This window comes from Mustelus asterias, chromosome 8 (assembly GCF_964213995.1).
Source record: "Mustelus asterias chromosome 8, sMusAst1.hap1.1, whole genome shotgun sequence".
NCBI lineage: Eukaryota > Metazoa > Chordata > Chondrichthyes > Carcharhiniformes > Triakidae > Mustelus > Mustelus asterias.
The window spans coordinates 54,580,588-54,600,842 of NC_135808.1; the positions used below are offsets into that span (position 1 = coordinate 54,580,588).

At 42.1% G+C, this 20,255-nt stretch overlaps 1 protein-coding gene across 1 annotated transcript in view; it reads right to left on the reverse strand.

Annotated features, from left to right (window-relative positions):
• imp3 (IMP U3 small nucleolar ribonucleoprotein 3) overlaps nt 1–20,255 on the reverse strand; it is a 246,522-nt gene that overhangs the window by 134,634 nt on the left and 91,633 nt on the right. Inside the window, exon 3 of the mRNA XM_078217970.1 lies at nt 15,760–15,834. Within this exon, the coding sequence (XP_078074096.1) occupies nt 15,760–15,834 (75 nt within the window). The remainder of the gene's footprint in view (nt 1–15,759; nt 15,835–20,255) is intronic.

A 20,255-nucleotide genomic window follows, 5' to 3' on the forward strand; every position in this document is an offset into this window, starting at 1 on the left:
TTTTATTTGTACAGCTGTGAAGTAGCCAAAAAAAGTAGTACAAGCTGGTTCTCTCAAATATCTCTGCATTGAAATTACACAATACTTGCCGGTAGCCATACCAACCAACCAAGATAGATTAGTAACTGGGAAAACCAGTTCCAAATGAGCAACACAATATGTCAGTCGGCTCTTGAGTTTCCGAAGATAAACTAAACACAACTGGATTTGATTTTACTGTCAATATATATGCAATTTGGTACTACCTCATTAAAAAGCTTTGCGAAGCTCTGTACCTCACTGACAGTCTTCGCCATATTTAATGTGTTCAAAGGCGTTATTCTGGTAGAAGACATCAAGGTCTTTATGGAAAGATGGCAATTCCAAGTCAGAGCTCATACCATCAGTTCTTGGTTACAAGTGATTAGTGTTTATGCAAGGCATAGAGGCATCCTTTTAGCGAAAAAAACAAGGCCGACCAAAGTTCAGAACACAAATGTACTAACAATTTAAGGGAATGGTGTTTGATTACAAAAAATAAAAAGACTCACCACCAGCCTACTGTTGCAGGATGAAGTGTTTTTTTAGTGATGCATGATGTCTAGTCTTATCTAGTCACGACGAAGACCCTTAAAATCACTTGAAGGTTTCAATCTGATCGATAATACTAACTGATAAGTACTAAATGGTACTAATTGACATTCTAGATGTGTATTCAGATTTGAGGTCCACAGCAATAGGGAATTCAACATCAATGAAAGCACTTTGCTCAGAGCATATGGAATAATAGAAATGTTTCAATAGCCTGCATTGGGCATGACATTTCTTTATCCTAGCAATGTAGTTCAGCCTCCACACACTATGAGGCTTAGCTACCAAGTAAAACAAAAATCACAGTGTCTGGTGTTCTTTCATTTATACCTATAATATCTACATTAAAGATCTTACACTTGCGTGCACTGCCTGCAGTCTATACTCTCACATTTTGTGTCACCATTTTCAAATAAATCTATTATGACAGTGCTTCTCAAACTTTTTCCTGGTGTTATTCCAGTTTAATGCCTTAGCCTTCATGTGTTCCCAAGAGTGAAAATCTGGGATTATACGAAAGCGGTTGGGGAGGGGGATGATGGCACATTCAGTTGCTGGGGGGTGGAATGGGATGGAGGGGAAGATTCATTTGCTGTGCTGGGGAAGGTTCAGTAGCTGGGGGTTGGGGGAAAGGCTCGAGTCGCTGAAGGTGGGGGAGCTTCTGTTGCTCAGGGTTTCTCCAAACTAAAAATTAACATCTATCGTTTCCCAAGCTTTTTTTCCAGCAGCAATCAGGTCTCAGGGAGCAGTTCATTAAGCCCCGCCAACAAGCAGAAAAAAATCAGGAGGATTTAAAGGACTACCGTAGCTGTCAGAAATTAGTCCAAGCTTCAGGGCAGACATTGCTGCTTTGGAGCATAGAACTCCAAAAATCCAATCTCACAACCAGTTTGGGAAGCCTTGTATTATGTGGCATATGTCAATTTGCCCCTCACTCTAACCACACAATTTGGTCATTGGGTTGCCACAATTCTCTCAAAAAGCTTTCTGAAAATTTTCATTATCTGTTCTGTCCCTCAGTAAGTACAATTTCTAATGTTAAAATAAGAGGCTACGCTAAATAATGTTAAAATATATATATATTTGTGATATTATAAATGGCTCATTTCCGTGCTGTATGTAACATTTTGCATCGTGGTTTCTGATCCCAACTGAACACAGAATTTCATTATTTCCAAGTGATAGCTTTGAGTTTGCAACTGATTCATAATGTGATTGCTGTCATTCATTTGTTGGTTCCCTCTATCAAATGCTACTTCTTGAAAAAAATATTTTAGTCATTCATGGGACCTGGGCAATACTTTTACTTCAGCTTTCTACATATTCTCTTCAAGCAATTTTGAAAAGCACAAGAACAAATGAACAACAAAAGCTGTGTCCGTGTGCAAGATTTAAAAGAGTGCACTAACGCACTTGTCGTAACGTTTGCCGTGTTCCATGAAATTTAGAAAATGTATTGAATAAACTTGGGGTACGAGTTGCCAAATAACACAGCTGAGAGAGAGAAAGGGAGCAAGAGAAAGAGATCGTAATGTTGTGAGGCTGAAAAGGGCAAAAATGGGGGTAAGAAAATATGCTAGAGCACAAAAGGAACCTGCGGTATAAGTTTGCACAGGCAGTTTCCTATTTAAATGTCAAGAGAAGAAGTCATAATAGTTATTAAAAATACAGACTTCCAAAATGAGGACTGAATAGTATCTGTGTACCATGGTCTAACTTTCTTTAGTCTCTTAACACTGCTGCAAATGAAGACAACCGACATGCAGGGTTGGAGATGGAGCCATATGATTTCTTGTAAAGCATTATTCTGAAATCACACCCCAGTCCCCTTGTGATGATGGGGAGGCGATGGCCTGATGGTATTATTGCTAGACTATTCATCCAGAAACTCAGCTAGTGTTCTGGGGCCCTGGGTTCGAATCCCACCACGGCAGCGGGTGGAATTTGAATTCAATATAAAATATCTTCATAGAATCATAGAAACCCTACGGTGCAGAAAGAGGCCCATCACGCCTGCACCGAACACAACCCCACCCAGGCCCTACCCCCATATCCCTACATATTTTACCCACTAATCCCTCTAACCTACGCATCTCAGGACACTAAGGGGCAATTTTAGCATGGCCAATCAACCTAACCCGCACATCTTTGGACTGTGGGAGGACCTGGGTTCTCCACGGCGGCACGGTAGCACAGTGGTTAGCACTGCTGCTTCACAGCTCCAGGGACCTGGGTTCGATTCCCGGTTTTGGTCACTGTCTGTGTGGAGTTTGCACATTCTCCTCGTGTCTGCATGGGTTTCCTCCAGGTGCTCCGGTTTCCTCCCACTGTAGGGTTTCTATGATAATTCTATGAAACCGGAGCACCCGGAGGAAACCCACGCAGACATGAGGAGAATGTGCAAACTCCACATAGACAGTGACCCAAGCCGGGAATCGAACCCAGGTTCCTGGAGCTGTGAAGCAGCAGTGCTAACCACTGTGCTACCGTACCGCTTGTAAAAGCAGAAATCTGGAATTAAGATTATACTGATGATGATGAAATCATTGTCGATTGTCGGAAAAAACCCATCTGGTTCACTAATGTCTTTTAGTGAAGGAAATTTGCCAGACCTTACCTGGTCTGGCCCATATGTGACTCCAGAGCCAGAGCAATGTGGTTGACTCTCTCAACTGCCCTCGGACAACTAGGGATGGGCAATAAACGCTGGCCAGCCAGCGATGTCCATGTCCAATGAATTAATTTTTTTAAAATGTGATAGAAAGATGAAATTGATGCAAATGAGAAAGTTAAAAATCATATAAATTCTGTTTCGTGTTTTCTAAGGAGGAAATCTTAAATGTGAAAATTGAACAACATTAAAATGACGTGGAAGACAATGTATGCTACATGTAATCGAACATATCCTTAAAGCATCCAACCTCTACAAGAAAATGAATCATGGTGACCACAGAAAATTTCAGTCTTCGTTTTAAAACATTAAGTATCACTGTGAGAATTTTGCGCGGGTAAACCCATTTGCCAAAGGTGGTCTCAGTTATCTGTAACCACACAGGCATGAGCCAGATACTTTTTCTCATGTCCTGCCCAAAGAGTCTTTATGACAGACAAGCTCAAAACATGATATGTGCAAAGGAAGAATGCCTGGAGTGAACAGTACACTTGAAACTGTAACTCTGACCTCCCAAACGGTAGTCAAATAGGACAGTAAGCTCACTTCTCACTACAAATCATACAATTTACAAGAGCATGGTAGCATAATGATTATGTTACTAGACCAGTAATCCAGAATATTGCACAAACTACCCTAGAGACACAAGTTCAAATCACATCCTGGCAGCTGGGGAATTTAAGTAAACTAAGTAAATCTAGAATAAAAATCCAGTATCAGCAATGATGATTATGAAATTATTGGGGAGTTGTAAAAACCCACTTGTTTCATCTAATGTCCTTCACGAAAGAAAATTGCGATCCTCACCCAGTCTGACTACAGCAATATAGTCGATTCCTAACTGTCCTCTCAAATGACCTCACAAGCTACCAAACATATTCATGGCTCAACCTCCTCCAGAGCAATTGGGGATGAGCATCAAATGCTGACCATGTCCAGGTCCCATGGATTAATAAAAGGTGTTTGTCAAGAAATAGCATTTGCCAAAGGTAAACATCAAATCAGTGCTGATAAATCACATGAATCAACTATGAAACAAAACAACTCAAAGTTTTCATTTGGAAATTTGGCTTTCAGTTGGATCAAAAACCATGATACAAAATGGTAGATAGCTTCAACATCACAGAAACAAACCAATCTGCCCAAGACATCTCTGCTCCAAAACAAATCTTCTCCCATCTTAGCCCATGTCATACTAACAGTATATGCTTCTGTTCATTCCCTCATGTGGTAGAAAATTTAACATTCTCACTGCTCACTGGGTGAAAAGGTTTCTCCTGAATTATTTATTGAGTTCAATAGTGACTCTCTTTAATAGGTCCGAGGAATTGGAAGAAACAGTTTAAAAGGCCTCCGAACCCCTCCATGATTTTAAGGATTTCCATTTGTCACCTCTTCCTCTTCAAGAAAAAATCTTGTTCTTGTTCAGCCTTGCCTGGTAGTTTTTACAACCTCTCAGTTTTGGTACAATCCTTGCAAATCTTTCTTGCACCTTCTCCATTGGTTCTATGTTCTTTTCATATTATGGAGACCAGAACAGTGCTCAATAACCAAAGTGTGATCAAAACAAGATATGTTTGAAATCTGTTGCTCTGGAAATTAATCTCAATGTTTTGTTTTATATTTTATTTCTAACCTGGGTAGCTACTTGTGGTGTTTGGCAAACTTTTGTATCCCTTTTCTCTTCTACCCCAATTAGCATTATTTTCCAAGAAGTACGTGGCCTCCTTCTTCCCCCTAGAAAATGCACCATTCAAATCATTCTATACTAAAACTGATTTTCCATCCGCATGCCCACAAATACAAAGTGTGTAAACAGGCATTCAATCTTCACTCGCCCCAGCTCTCCCTCACAAAACATTGATAGAGGACCATAATTAAATATTGTTTTACTTTTTAAGTCTGAACTGGGACAAAGCAAAATCAAAAGGGTGACTTTCACAATTAAGTTTGTCTGTCAATTTCAAACAGGCTTCAGTGGCACCGCACCATGGGCTTTGTGTTGTTACATTTGCACCTGTAAAACAAAGAAACATTTGCAGTATGCTGAGGAGTGCAGTTGGTATTAACCACAGCCATTACTGGTAAAGTCAACAAGCCTCCTGTTAGTGAGTGATCAACTGAAAGATAATTGGCTTCATTTGCCACAGACTGGGCCATTTTTGTTTGAGCTCTGGTTTGCTTCAGTAACTGAACAGCTACAAGTCAGATGCATTCCCCCTCCCCCAACACCCCAGATTAAGGAAGAATTTTAAATCTAAGCAGAAGTCTCTGAGTGCATTCAGCCTGGATTCACGCCCAAGGATGATCCAACAAAGACGCTCGCTCTCTGCTGAGCTAGAGGTATGGCTCTTTTAAGAGACAAGTAACTTTTTTCTGAACATTAAACATTTTTAACAAAATTTTAAGCACACATTAAATCCAAACACTCGAGTTTGCTGCAGGTTATTAAAACGGCACACTTCAAAAGCCAAGTGGTTATTTTTGACATGATTGAAAAAGGGATCCAGAAATCAAGCCAGGCACCAACAGAGACTACATCTCAGTAAACTTTGCCTCATATGCCAATGATGAACAAAAGGTAGAAAGGAACTTAATAACTCTTCCTGACAGTGGAGGTGGGGAAAAGCAAGATCATTGCCACAGGGAAAAATGGAGCCAAATTCAAAGAGACACAGTCACTGTGGCTTACACCTCCTAACCAATTTGTTTAACAGCCCACTCAAGCAGTGTGAAAACAAAATGACATGCAAATAGGGAAATGGAATTTTCACACTGGTACAAAGTTATGATTGTTTTGTCAGATCAGTGAGCTTTATCATACGTAGAGAGGCATTGATGTTGCTCCATATCAAAAATAGCATGTGATTATCAACAACTATTGGGTAAAATGTGGAAAAATATTGATCAACCCAAACCACAACCACAAAAAGACTGCACATAAATGTCAAATTAAGTTTTCTTTTACAGTTTGGAATGCTTTGCAGATACCAATTTCTCAGCCGACCATAGTGTTCACATTACAACAGTGATATGCTCCTCTGGATCACAGTTTGATCATCTGAAAGGATGAGCAAGCTGACAGAAGAGATTGTAATATCACCCTCTTGTGGCCATTTGTGTATTTATATATGTGTGTATGTCTCGCCAAACTGGAAGAAACCAGTTTTTTAGTTGGGTACCATGAAGCTTATGCTGCCTTTTTCCTGTCCTGCAAATATATCACAATCTGGCAACAAGGTGGGATTGTGGACATCGCCAATCAAATGAATTTGGGGTGGAGAAGCTTCCAGCAAGCTAGCAGAGGACCTATGAGGTTTTTCAGGTGAGAATTAGTTCTAAAAATACAGCCTTAGTGTACACGTGGGTAGACTGCTTTTCGAAGATGGCTGTGACTAGGAGACTATAACCACAACCAAGAGTTTTTCAGTGCGCATGTAGAGTGGCTAGAGATGTATTTCACTGCTAATAATATCCTCAATGCTCCTGATAATCCAGCTGTTAATCAGTCAGTGGGAAAAAGGAAAAAGACAATATTTCTGACTGAAACAGGCCAAGAAGTGTATGAAATACTCAAAAATTTGTTTGCCTCTGCGAAGCCAAAAGACATGCTGTATTTGGTGTAAGCTTGAGCAGCACTACAGTGGGAGATTGGTTCCAAAATGATATTTTCAGCAATGAGGACATTGTAATTTTGGAGAATTTCAAGAGAACACCTTATAGGATGGATTTTTAATGGTTTAACAAATGAAGGCATTCACAGTAAGTCACTGACATTGCCAAAGCTAAATTTTGACAGAGCTCTCCAAAGCATGTCCATGGACATATAGGAACATGACTCAAGAGAGGGCAGAGTTCACAACCGCCAGTCATCTGCCGAAGTAAATAAACTGCAGCTGAATAAGCCACAGGTTCTAACGGCAGCAGGTATTAAAAAGTCCTTTTACCAGTGCTTAGGTCATTAGGCACAGAATTGTCCATTTGTGAAGGAGTGCTACAGCTGCAAGAAGGGGCTCTGGGGACGAAGTAGGAATGGTCGAGAGCTTCAAGTTTTTAGGTGTCCAGATCACCAACAACCTGTCCTGGTCCCTCCATGCAGACGCTATGGTTAAGAAAGCCCACCAAAGCCACTACTTTCTCAGGAGACTAAGGGAAATTGGCATGTTAGCTACCACTCTCACCAACCTCTAGATGCACTATAAAAAACATTATTTCTGGTTGTATCACAGCTAGGTATGGCTCCTGCTCTGTCCAAGACAGCAAGAAACTACAAAGGGTCATGAAAGAAATCCAGCCCATCACTCAAACCAGCCTCCCATCCATTGACACTGTCTACACTTTCCGCTGCCTCAGAAAAGCAACCAGTATAATCAAGGACCCCCACGCACCCCGGACATTCTCTCTTCCATCTTCTTCCGTCGGGAAAAAGATACAAAAGTCTGAGGTCACATACCTCAAGAATAGCTTCTTCCCTGCTGCCATCAGACTTTTGAATGGACCTACCTCGCATTAAGTTGATCTTTCTCTACGCCCTAGCCATGACTGTAACAATACATTCTACACTCTCTCCTTTCCTTCCCTATGTACAGTATCTGTCTGTACAGCACGCAAGAAACAATACTTTTCACTGAATACTAATACATGTGACAATAATAAATCAAATCAAATTTTAAAATCCTTTTGTCAAGGCATGTTGAATGTAAAAGGAAACAAACGCTGGCTAGAGGAAATGTGAGTCACTGCATACAGTTGTTGAACAGCACCGGGATGATAGGTCAGTTGAGAAATTCGCCGGTCAGCATAGTCCAATTTGTGTTGGATGGAGCTTTGGTAAACATAACATAGAAGTCAACACAGGGGTATCAGTCAGTGTGAATCCTGAATTACTACGCTGACAAAGGTTGAGTCAGCATCAGCTGGAAAAATAATGCATCGAGTTATGAAAGCGAGAAAGTCGTCATCATGGAAAATGTGTCGGCTCCAGTAACATACAAGGAGCATTGTGCAAAATTGTCCATCATTGTAGTGAACAGTGAAAAACCAGCCTTGCTCAGAACTGGTACACAGCAAGATGCAAGACCACTAGATATCCCAGGTGTTCAATGAGACTGGTAAATCGATTCACGATTATACGAATAACCTTCAGGACCAGAGGAACGCATGGCCAGTTTATTTCAGGTCTTGTCCAGTGCAGTCTGCTTTAAAGAAAAAGTAGAGCAAGAGAGAAAGTGGAGCTGAAAAAATGCTGAAAAGACTTGAGACCGAGAGCCTTAGAACAGAATCATTGGACTACTTCCAAAGAGGTAGTACCAAAGTTAGGTGGTAGTGCAAGAGTTCATGGGGTTTAACAGATAACTGCATCAGGTTCTAGAATGTAATCCTCCTAATTCTTTGTGAACAAATCCTCCACGCTTGACAATGTTATTAGTAGGCCTGATTATTTTAAAGTTCTGACAAATGCCTATCTGCAACTTGAGTTAGATGAGCCAAAGTCATATTTGACTATTAATACACAGGAGTCTATTGCAGTTTCATAGGCTGCCATTTGAAGGGGTAGCAAACCAAATTCGCAAGGAATTTAGAGACTATGATGTGCTATTTGGATGTCATATTTATTTCAGCTTCAAAGAGGCAGATTCATGATGGGGAGTTGAATAGGTTGCTCCAATATTTGGAAAGACATGGAGTTCAGCTGAAGACACACTAAAATGTGAAACATTGCAAAATTCTGTAGAATATTAGGATAGTAAGAGTTTTAACAAAACCAGGTTAAAGTCCAACAGGTTTATTTGGTAGCAAATGTCATTAGCTTTCGGAGCGCTGCTCCTTCGTCAGATGGAGTGGAAATCTGCTCTCAAACAGGGCATACAGAGACACAAAATCAAGTTACAGAATACTGGTTAGAATGCGAATCTCTACAGTCAACCAGGTCTTAAAGATACAGACAATGTGAGTGGAGGGAGCATTAAGCACAGGTTAAAGAGATGTGTATTGTCTCCAGACAGGACAGCCAGTGAGATTCTGCAAATCCAGGAGGCAAGCTGTGGGGGTTACTGATAGTGTGACATGAACGCAAGATCCCGGTTTAGGCCGTCCTCATGTGTGCGGAACTTGGCTATCAGTTTCTGCTCAGCGACTCTGTGCTGTCGTGTGTCATGAAGGCCGCCTTGGAGAATGCTTACCCGAAGATCAGAGGCTGAATGCCCGTGACCGCTGAAGTGCTCCCCCACAGGAAGAGAACAGGCAAGACTGTTCTCTTCCTGTGGGGGAGCACTTCAGTGGTCACGGGCATTCAGCCTCTGATCTTCGGGTTAGCGTTCTCCAAGGCGGCCTTCACGACACACGACAGCGCAGAATCGCTGAGCAGAAACTGATAGCCAAGTTCCGCACACATGAGGACGGCTAAACCGGGATCTTGGGTTCATGTCACACTATCAGTAACCCCCACAGCTTGCCTCCTGGACTTGCAGAATCTCACTGGCTGTCCTGTCTGGAGACAATACACATCTCTTTAACCTGTGCTTAATGCTCCCTCCACTCACATTGTCTGTATCTTTAAGACCTGGTTGGCTGTAGAGATTCGCATTCTAATCAGTATTCTGTAACTTGATTTTGTGTCTCTGTATGCCCTGTTTGAGAGCAGATATCCACTCCATCTGACGAAGGAGCAGCGCTCCGAAAGCTAATGGCATTTGCAACGAAATAAACCTATTGGACTTTAACCTGGTGTTGTTAAAACTCTTACTGTGTTTACCCCAGTCCAACGCCGGCATCTCCACATCATGAATGTTAGGATCACAGAGAAGACAAAGATGGGTTACATCCTACCAAGAGTAAGTTTCAAGCAATAACAAATGTGCCATACTCTCAGAATATCTTGGGTTTGGATTTTCACAGAAAGAATCATAGAAACCCTACAGTGCAGAAAGAGGCCATTTGGCTCATCGAGTCTGCACCAAAACCCACCCAGGCCCTACCCCCATTTCCCTACATATTTACCCAATAATCTCTCTAACCTACACATCTCAGGACTCTAAGGGGCAATTTTTAGCATGGCCAATCAACCTAACCCGCACATCTTTGAACTGTGGGAGGAAACCGGAGCACCCAGAGGAAATCCATGCAGACACGAGGAGAATGTGCAAACTCCACACAGGCAGTGACCCAAGCCAGGAATCAAACCCAGGTCCCTGGAGCTGTGAAGCAGCAGTGCTAACCACTGTGCTAATGTGCCGCCCATTTGGGGTTTATTTGGGTTTTGGTGAACTACTGTGGAAAATTCAAACCAAATTTGGCAACCTTACTCATCCATGGAATTAACTCTTGAGGGTGTTCCTCAAGAGAATTGAACAAGGGAGTGTAACAAAGCATTCCAGTTGTGTAAAAGTACATTTTTAGATCGTACAATGCTTGGACATTCTGATGTGTCCAAAATAATTTACACCAGCATTGCAATGCCTCTCCATACAGAGGAGGTGCTGTGATGTCTTCTGTTGGATAATGCTAAAGTTTAAAGTTTATTTATTAGTGTCACAAGTAGGCTTACACTAACACTGCAATGAAGTTACTGTGAAAATCCCCCAGTTGCCACACTCCGGCGCCAGTTCGGGTACACTGAGAGCGAATTTAGCAGGGCCAATGCACCTAACTAGCAGGCCTTTTGGACTGTGGGAGGAAACCAGAGCACCCGGAAGAAACCCACACAGACACGGGGAGAACGTGCAGACTCCACACAGACAGTGACTCAAGCTGGGAACTGAACCCGGGTCCCTGGCGCTGTGATGCAGCAGTGCTGAGGAGAGACCAAATCTCTTTGCCTCACAAACCCTCAGTGTCAGTGAGTGGAATTATGTTTAAATAGAACATGAAGCATCATCCTAGATTTTCGGAGTAAGAGGATGGCCATTTTCTGTATGTAAGAATGGGTTGCCCGTTGATAAAGGTTGTGTTATGTGGGGAGTCAGAATTGTAATTCCTGAAAGGTACAGATCGCGATTACGATGTGAGCAAAAATGACCCACGGTTAAGGATGGGTTTGACAAAGAGTCCAGCTAAAAGTTATCCTTTGTGATCAAGATCAGCTAAATATATAGAAAACAAAGTAAAACAGTGTAAAATATGGCGAGCTGTAGAAAAAATGCTGCCTTCAGTATCTTTCAAACCATGGAAATGGCCAGTGAGAGTGTTGCAGAGGCTGCACATCGATTTGGCAGAATTCGAAGGGCAACTGCTATTCATTGTGATTCCCATTCAAAATGGGTTGAAGGGGTTCCCAATGAACCAAATAACTACCATAAAGTTTGTTTGCTACTTATGAATTCCTGGAAGGATGCGTGCCCAACAGCACACCTCACTTTTGTTCAGAAGAGTTTGTAAAATTTATGAGAATGAACAGGCTAAAACACGCTAGAATTTCACCATATCATCCTGCTTCAAAATGAAGCACAACACCAGGTTAAAGTCCAACAGGTTTATTTGGTAGCAAAAGCCACTAGCTTTCAAAGCGCTGCTCCTTCGTCGGGTAAGTGGGAGTTCTGTTCATAAACAGAATATGCCCTGTTTGTGAACAGAACTCCCACTTACCTGACGAAGGAGCAGGGCTCCGAAAGCTAGTGGCTTTTGTTACCAAATAAACCTGTTGGACTTTAACCTGGTGCTGTGAGACTTCTTACTGTAAAAATATCACGGGAGGTATTTGAGGTACATCATGAAATACGATATATCTTTATTTTTACTATCAAAAAGCTGTAAGGGGGTAGAAAACTAAACACGGGAAAAATAAAAGATGCCACTTTTACTTCAAGAAAAGTCACATCAGAATTCATACCTAATGAACACAAGACTATAACGAACAGCACAAATACTATGTTTTGCCTTAAAAAAATGGCCCAACATTGTCAGAAAAGTGCATTTCATCAGTTAGTCTTTAGGTTATAGGATTTCTACTCACATGGTTGATGGAAGTGAGTTGAAATGGTACAACAAGGGAATCTGATGAACAATGGGATAGTGTATCCCTTTAACCAATGATATTAAACGTTTGTGAAATACATGGTGGAAGGCCTACGAAGGAGGGTGAATTAGAATGGGCAAATTTCATTGGCAATCTTACTTTCAAACTCTCGTACTTGCCCCCGTCACTCACCCCTCCCATTCATCTTCTCCACATCACTTTCACCTCCAATTCTCTGCCGCCCCCTCACCCTGAACTGCTCCACTTCACCTCCTCCCACCATCAACTCCTTCACTTTTTCTACCTTCCTCTCACTCTTGGGAATCTTCACACCTCTTTGTACAGGCTTTTGGTCATCCCACCCTAAACCCTCGTTTTTTAGCTCAGTATCTAACTATTTGTTTGCAACAGCTTGGAACATGTATCAATTTTATTCAAATATGTGCTGTTGTTTTGTTTCTTCCTCTCTTGTTCAACATTTGTAATAGCTTTGAAAAGGAGATTTGTTGTGAAATTAAATACAACTTCCTATTTATGGTTGGCTCAGTAGCAATGGGTGTGACACAGGGAAGCTTGCAGTTTTCATTAGGAATGCTGGACACTTATTGTTGCAGGGTAGTACATAAGCTTGTCATGTGTAGTAAACTAATAGCAGTACAACAAGCTGCCTTGGCAGTAGGAACAGTTTCATGCAAAATTTTTACTGTATGACATTTAAGCACTAACTGTTTCCTGCAATTGATAAACTCACTTGTATCATACGTGTGTTGATTTCTATCTCAGGAAACACTTTGTCACCATTATACAATGCCGAGAATTGAACAATGAAAAAAAATGCAGAGAAGTCCTTCACAGACTCTGAGCAGGAGAATGCTTACATCCGAGTGACCAACAAGCAAACAAGGCACTGTTTTTCTCTAACTGTACATATTACCACAAGAAAACTGTATTAAGTGCAACTTACATGTTGCAAGACAACATCAGAACTTCTCCATGACTTTAGATATTACAAATTGTACTTAAATGAAATGTTTCAGCTTCACATCCCTCCAAGAAATTCCATTTTTTCCTTTAAAAAATTACCAATACAAATTGGCCAGACCTCGGAGTATATCCAATGAGAAATTGTCCATCATAGCCATTTTTCATTTGTGCCAAGAGCAATATCGTCCAAAATTAAAATTGTTAGGTAGCAAGAACCGACCATTAAAAATCTTACACAAGTGAATTGATGGGATGCAATAGGGGTTTAATTACCAATTTTTGAACTGTTAAGAGCAATATTTCAAGGAAGATACTTCAGCACACTCAGATCCATTTTTCTTCTCAAAGCAATGCAACAGCTCAGGCAGCTCAAATTCATTTCTGGCTCAAAATCAAATTTCACAAATTATACAGCAAGGCCACGTAATCTATATACAAAGCATTGTGCTGGTCTGTAAAAATACTGTTTCATCAACAACGTTGTGGTTTTGCCAAATACTGCTCACACAGTGTTACCAGCAATCCCAGAGAACCATACACAATAGGAGGTAATAACAGAGAGGAGTAGAAGTATGATATCTGAGAAATTCTTGTACAAGGTTTTAAACATTAGAAATTTCTGTCTTTGCAGCACGGTGGCACAGTGGTTAGCACTGCTGCTTCACAGCTCCAGGGTCCCGGGTTCGATTCCCGGCTTGGGTCACTGTCTGTGTGGAGTTTGCACATTCTCCTCGTGTCTGCGTGGGTTTCCTCCGGGTGCTCCGGTTTCCTCCCACAGTCCAAAGATGTGCGGGTTAGGTTGATTGGCCATGCTAAAAATTGCCCCTTAGAGTCCTGAGATGCGTAGGTTAGAGGGATTAGCAGATAAATATGTGGGGGTAGGGCCTGGGTGGGATTGTGGTCGGTGCAGACTCGATGGGCCGAATGGCCTCCTTCTGCACTGTAGGGTTTCTATGATTTCTATGATCAAGAATCTTGCCAATGTATTTTAAACTAGTACCTTGATAGAAGATTGGTATAAATAATTTGAATAACTCCAAGTTCATTCATAAATTTAATATAGACCACTACACGAAGCATGTATATCATCATTTTATAAGCGTCAATTAAACTTGGATCAGTATTGTGGAGATGCCGGTGTTGGACTGGGGTGGGCACAATAAGAAGTCTCACAACACCAGGTTAAAGTCCAACAGGTTTATTTGCACAAGCAGCACAAGCTTTTGGGGCGCTGCTCTTTCCTCAGGCTCCACTCACCTGATGAAGGAGCAGCTCTCCGAAAGCTTGTGATTCCAAATAAACCTGTTGGATTTTAACTTGGTGTTGTGAGACTTCTTACTTAGACCAGTTAAGAATCTATTCCCCACTTGACAAGCCATCGTGTGGTTGCCAGGATCAATGGCAAGAGTCTTTCTTTTCTGTTGTTGCTCAGTCCTTGCTTATAAATCACAAATTCGTAGATATTAGTCTCACTCCAGGGTTTGAGCACAAAAATCAAAGCTGACACTCCAGTGCAGTAGAGGGAGTACTACGTTGACAGAGTTGCCATTCTTCAGATGTGATATTGAACAGAGTCCCCATCTGCCTGGTGATGTAAAAGATTCCTTGACACTATTTCAGAGAGCAATTGAATCACCCCCAGTGCCCTGGCCAATATTTATCCCTCAATCAACATCACAAATGGAACAAATTATTTATCATTATCACATTGCTGTTTGTAGGAGCTCTTTGGCTGCCCTGTTTTCCACTTTATAAGTGTGATTGCAATTCCAATGTACGTCATTGACTGTGAAGCACTTGGAGACGTCCAAAGGTCTTGGAAACTTCTGTGCAAATGCTTGTATTTCTTTTATGTCTGTTCATTGATTGGGAATTATGTCTTATTAAAGTGAAGTATAAAGTGGGAGTTTGTGGGATACAGCATAACCTTGTGATAAATTAGCCCAACAAATTGTAAAAATTGTTCCAACTCGGCAATGTGGAGTCAACCAAAAATCCAATGGTTTGATTGTACCTTTTGAACGAGAAGGATTTTTAAAAAATAACTGAAGGTGTGTAGAAGCAAAGCTGAGCAAAACTCAGCTGATCAATGGCTCAGTTGGTTCAGACTATCGGTTGCTGAACCATTCAGATGAGGGAGGTGCAGCTTGATCCCATGTGGGTAACGAGTCAGCTGATCAGGGAGCTAGATTGCACAAAATTGGTCTCAGTACCGCCATCTTAGCAAGCTTGAATTTCTGTTTTAATTACCCTTAAAAACACAAATTTGTGGATATTTGATTAGGACAGGATTGAATTCTGTGGTGGCTGTCCTTCCCCATAAATAATACTCATCACATTCAGCTAGAAGTAACTCTTTCATCATTGGTCCAAACTCATATCACACCAATGTATTACAAACAATGTTTATATAAATGCTGCTAATGAATAAAGGTTAATGCACAACATCAGTACTGAAAAATGAGCAATCAGTAATTGGCAGTGATGTCTGATGATTGCTGAATGCAGTACAGTGTTGTAAAGCTTATTGTACATAATTACTATACCTTACTCCGTGCACGAGCTTGTGATAAATTCGTACCTGCAGAAAGATGATGCTGACACTTGATCACAAAGGTGTAGACCTTGCTTTGTGGGGATCAGGCCTGCTGCATATCTGAAATTGAAAACAGGACTAAAGTTAAATAAAATTAATTCCAAGAAACAGAACTAACCCCTCCATACAACCAACCCTTCAGTTTCGTGAAACAACTTCTGGCAGTACCAAGTATTCATGATGTGGAGATGCCGGCGTTGGACTCGGGTAAACACAGTAAGAGTTTTAACAACACCAGGTTAAAGTCCAACAGGTTTATTTGGTCGCAAATGCCATTAGCTTTCGGAGCCCTGTTCCTTCGTCAGATGGAGTGGATATCTGCTCTCAAACAAGGCACACAGAGACACAAAATCATGATTAGAAAGCAATTCTTTACAGCTCATCAAGTCTTAAAGATACAGACAATGTGAGTGGAAGGAGCATTAGGCACAGGTTAAAAAAATGTGTATTGTCTCCAGACAGGACAGCCAGTGAGATTCTGCAAGTCCAGGAGACAAGCTGTGGGGGTGACCGATAGTGTGACATGAACCCAAGATCCCGGTTTAGGCCGCCCTCATGTGTGCGGAACTTGGCTATCAGTTTCTGCTCAGCGACTCTGCGCTGTCATGTGTCGTGAAGGCTGCCTTGGAGAACGCTTACCCGAAGATCAGAGGCCGAATGCCCGTGACCGCTGAAGTGCTCCCCCACAGAACGAGAACAGTCTTGCCTGGCGATTGTCGAGCGGTGTTCATTCATCCATTGTCGTAGCGTCTGCATGGTTTCCCCAATGTACCATGCCTCGGGACATCCTTTCCTGCAGCGTATGAGGTAGACAACGTTGGCCGAGTTGCAAGAGTAGGTACCGTGTACCTGGTAGATGGTGTTTTCACGTGAGATGATGGCATCCATGTCGATGGTCACCTCAGCACCTCACTGTACCGCAAGCCACGAATAATCTCACAATGCTTCACTTCTCCAGCTTCCACCCTAAACACGTTAAAGAAGCCATCCCCTACGGACAAGCCCTCCGTATACACAGGATCTGCTCGGATAAGGAGGATCGCAACAGACACCTCCAGATGCTGAAAGATGCTCTCATAAGAACAGGATATGGCGCTCGACTCATCGATCGACAATTCCGAGGCGCCACAGCGAAAAACCGCACCGACCTCCTCAGAAAACAAACATGGGACACGGTGGACAGAGTACCCTTCGTCGTCCAGTACTTCCCCGGAGCGGAGAAGCTACGGCATCTCATCCGGAGCCTTCAACATGTCATTGATGAAGACGAACATCTCACCAAAGCCATCCCCACACCCCCACTTCTTGCCTTCAAACAACCGCACAACCTCAAACAGACCATTGTCCGCAGCAAACTACCCAGCCTTCAGGAGAACAGTGACCACGACACCACACAACCCTGCCACAGCAATCTCCGCAAGACGTGCTGGATCATCGACATGGATGCCATCATCTCACGTGAGAACACCATCTACCAGGTACACAGTACCTACTCTTGCAACTCGGCCAACGTCGTCTACCTGATACGCTGCAGGAAAGGATGTCCCGAGGCATGGTACATTGGGGAAACCATGCAGACGCTACGACAACGGATGAATGAACACCGCTCGACAATCACCAGGCAAGACTGTTCTCTTCCTGTGGGGGAGCACTTCAGCGGTCACGGGCATTCGGCCTCTGATCTTCGGGTAAGCGTTCTCCAAGGTGCAGAGTCGCATGAGCAGAAACTGATAACCAAGTTCCACACACATGAGGACAGCCTAAACCGGGATCTTGGGTTCGTGTCACACTATCGGTAACCCCCACAGCTTGCCTCCTGGACTTGCAGAATCTCACTGGCTGTCTTGTCTGGAGACAATACACATTTCTTTAACATGTGCCTCATGCTCCCTCCACTCACATTGTCTGTATCTTTCAGACTTGATTAGCTGTAAAGATTCGCATTCTAATCAGTATTCTGTAACTTGATTTTGTGTCTTTGTATGCCTTGTTTGTGAGCCGATATCCACTCCATCTGACGAAGGAGCAGCGCTCCGAAAGCTAATGATATTTGCTACCAAATAAACCTGTTGGACTTTAACCTGGTGTTGTTAAAACTCTTACAGTATCAAGTATTGTCAAAGCATAACTGACACAAATCAATTGCTTGTAAAACATTGCTGAGCCTGAACAGGTACCCTCAATCACTAACTAATCAGTGCATCCACATTCGTTGAACCCACAGTCATGCCAGTTTCCTAAATTCCTCATCTGCTACACACATCAAAACTGAAACCTGAGCAGCACTTTTGCATTCACCTGGACAAAAATTGTGCGTTCTCATATTTCACTGTACAGATAATCCCAGTCTGGTCATGCACCATCTGGTCTCAAAAGATGATATGCATCAATATGCAAAACCAAAAAGCATCAGTCCATGACAGACTTGATGTGGAAACTTGCAACATCAATGGATGCTGCCGTGGCTTTTCACCTCTGAAATCTGCTTTACATTTCAATCAAGACCAATGAAATTAAAACTTTGAGGATCCTCCAGAGAATGAGTTTAGGGAGCATCAATCCACTTCCAAGAAGGAGAAATGTGCATCGCACAAAGCTGCCTCCACCATTTCTCAGAATCTGATTCAGAAAGTTCAAAACAAATGCAACAAGGTCAGAGTGATAGAATAGGAGACACTGTCCCAGTGATAGGGCTGAAGCATTTTGCTGGGTGTTGTGAAGAAGAAAGAGTTGAGGGAATTCCTTTGTTCAATCCCTTCTTAGAGTTACTGGTAGGATGGCATTTATTTGGTGATGGTGGTCCTTCTCCTTGAACTGCTGCAGTGTGTGTTGATGGTACTCTCAATGCGGTTAGAGAGGAAGTATCAAGATTGTCACCCAGTAACGATGAAGGAATGATAACATACATCCAAGTTCGAACTGTGCATGACATAGAGGCACTGATCCCAATTCATCTGCTGCTCTTGGGATGACAATGTCATGGAGATTGTTGGTTTGGAAACCAGTGCATTCTGTAGGGGTCAATATACTGTGCAGCATGGACTCCACAGGCATGACAACGGAACTTGTATCTGTCCGTCCTTCTTAGTACTATAGGTTAATGGACTGTATTTTTATACACTAAGCCAACCAGTCTCTCTGCTGCACACAGATTTTGACATGCCATGTCAAACAATTCTAACAAGTCATCACAAAAACAGAAAATGGTGGAAAATCTCAGCAGGTGGGTCAGACATGGTTGAGAGCCCTGTCAACCACAGTGGATGGAAAACCACAATTAAGGAAGGCGGCAGACATATCAGCAGCCCCATTTTGGAACGTGGCATCACCAGAACAGATGCAGCAGAAGCGAAGGAACGGAGTTCTAACAAGTCACTAATTTAACAGCTGTCTGCATATAAAATATGATGCAATAAATATTTTGCTTCAAAATGTTTCTATGCCACAAGTTCCCCTTTTCTGTGCATCCGATAGGCTTATTTTAAAGTTCAGACGACAGTCATTAGTGTCAACTCCATGCTCAGGGGATGAAGCAGATTTTATATGGCTAACCAAAGTCGTCTTCTCTCGCTCCCTCTCACTATGCTCAAAGACCAATCCAAAAAGACAACAGTAATAGACTCGATGAAGAAAGGGCTTCTGGCGCCTTTCACACTTTCAGGACTTCCCAAGACATCTTAAAACTAATTTGGTTACTTTTAAAGTGCAGTCACCTATTTTGCAGGAAAAAGGTTTATGTTCAGCAAGGTCTCACAAATAGCAAATCAATGGCCAGATAATCTGTATTAAGTACCCGGGTTACAGCAATATTCTCTTTGAAAAGTGCTATGTGATCTTTTAGTCTGAGTGGAAGAGGCACACTCTTTAATGTGTTATCTGAAACAAAGGAAAAAGTGTCAAAATTTTGATGGACATGCAGGAGTGGAACTCAAATTAATCTGTTTGAATGGACAGCTTCAGGGTCCACACACAAAACTGTACATTCAGTAAGTATTTTACCACAGATTATCCAAGAGTTTTCAACATACGAGACACACCTCACCCGATTTATTTTTCTTTCAATATAAAATGCTTCCAATTATGCTCATTACCTTTTGCCCTTCACTCCATAACACCATTCCTGGCAACAAAAAGTTATGCTGGTGGCTGGCACTTAATCTGCCATGAGACATTCCATTAACCAGTTTAGATCTCAGTAAAGTTAAACATCAAGTGGACAAGCTTCAACACATTCACCTCATCCCTCCTTCCTATTTCACCCTTTGCCACGTTTTCTTTATCCCCGTCAGGTATCCGCTCTGTGACCTGCACCATCAGTCCCCAGCAAAGGACTTGGCTTCATCCCCTAATACATCATCTTCACAAATTTCAAGCTCCATGCAATACAGAGTTCTTCTTCCGTAGACTTCACTTATTTCTTTGGCCAGTATTCTTCCACCCTCAAGCCCATATAGCAGATGCTTTCCTCGCATCTTCTGAAT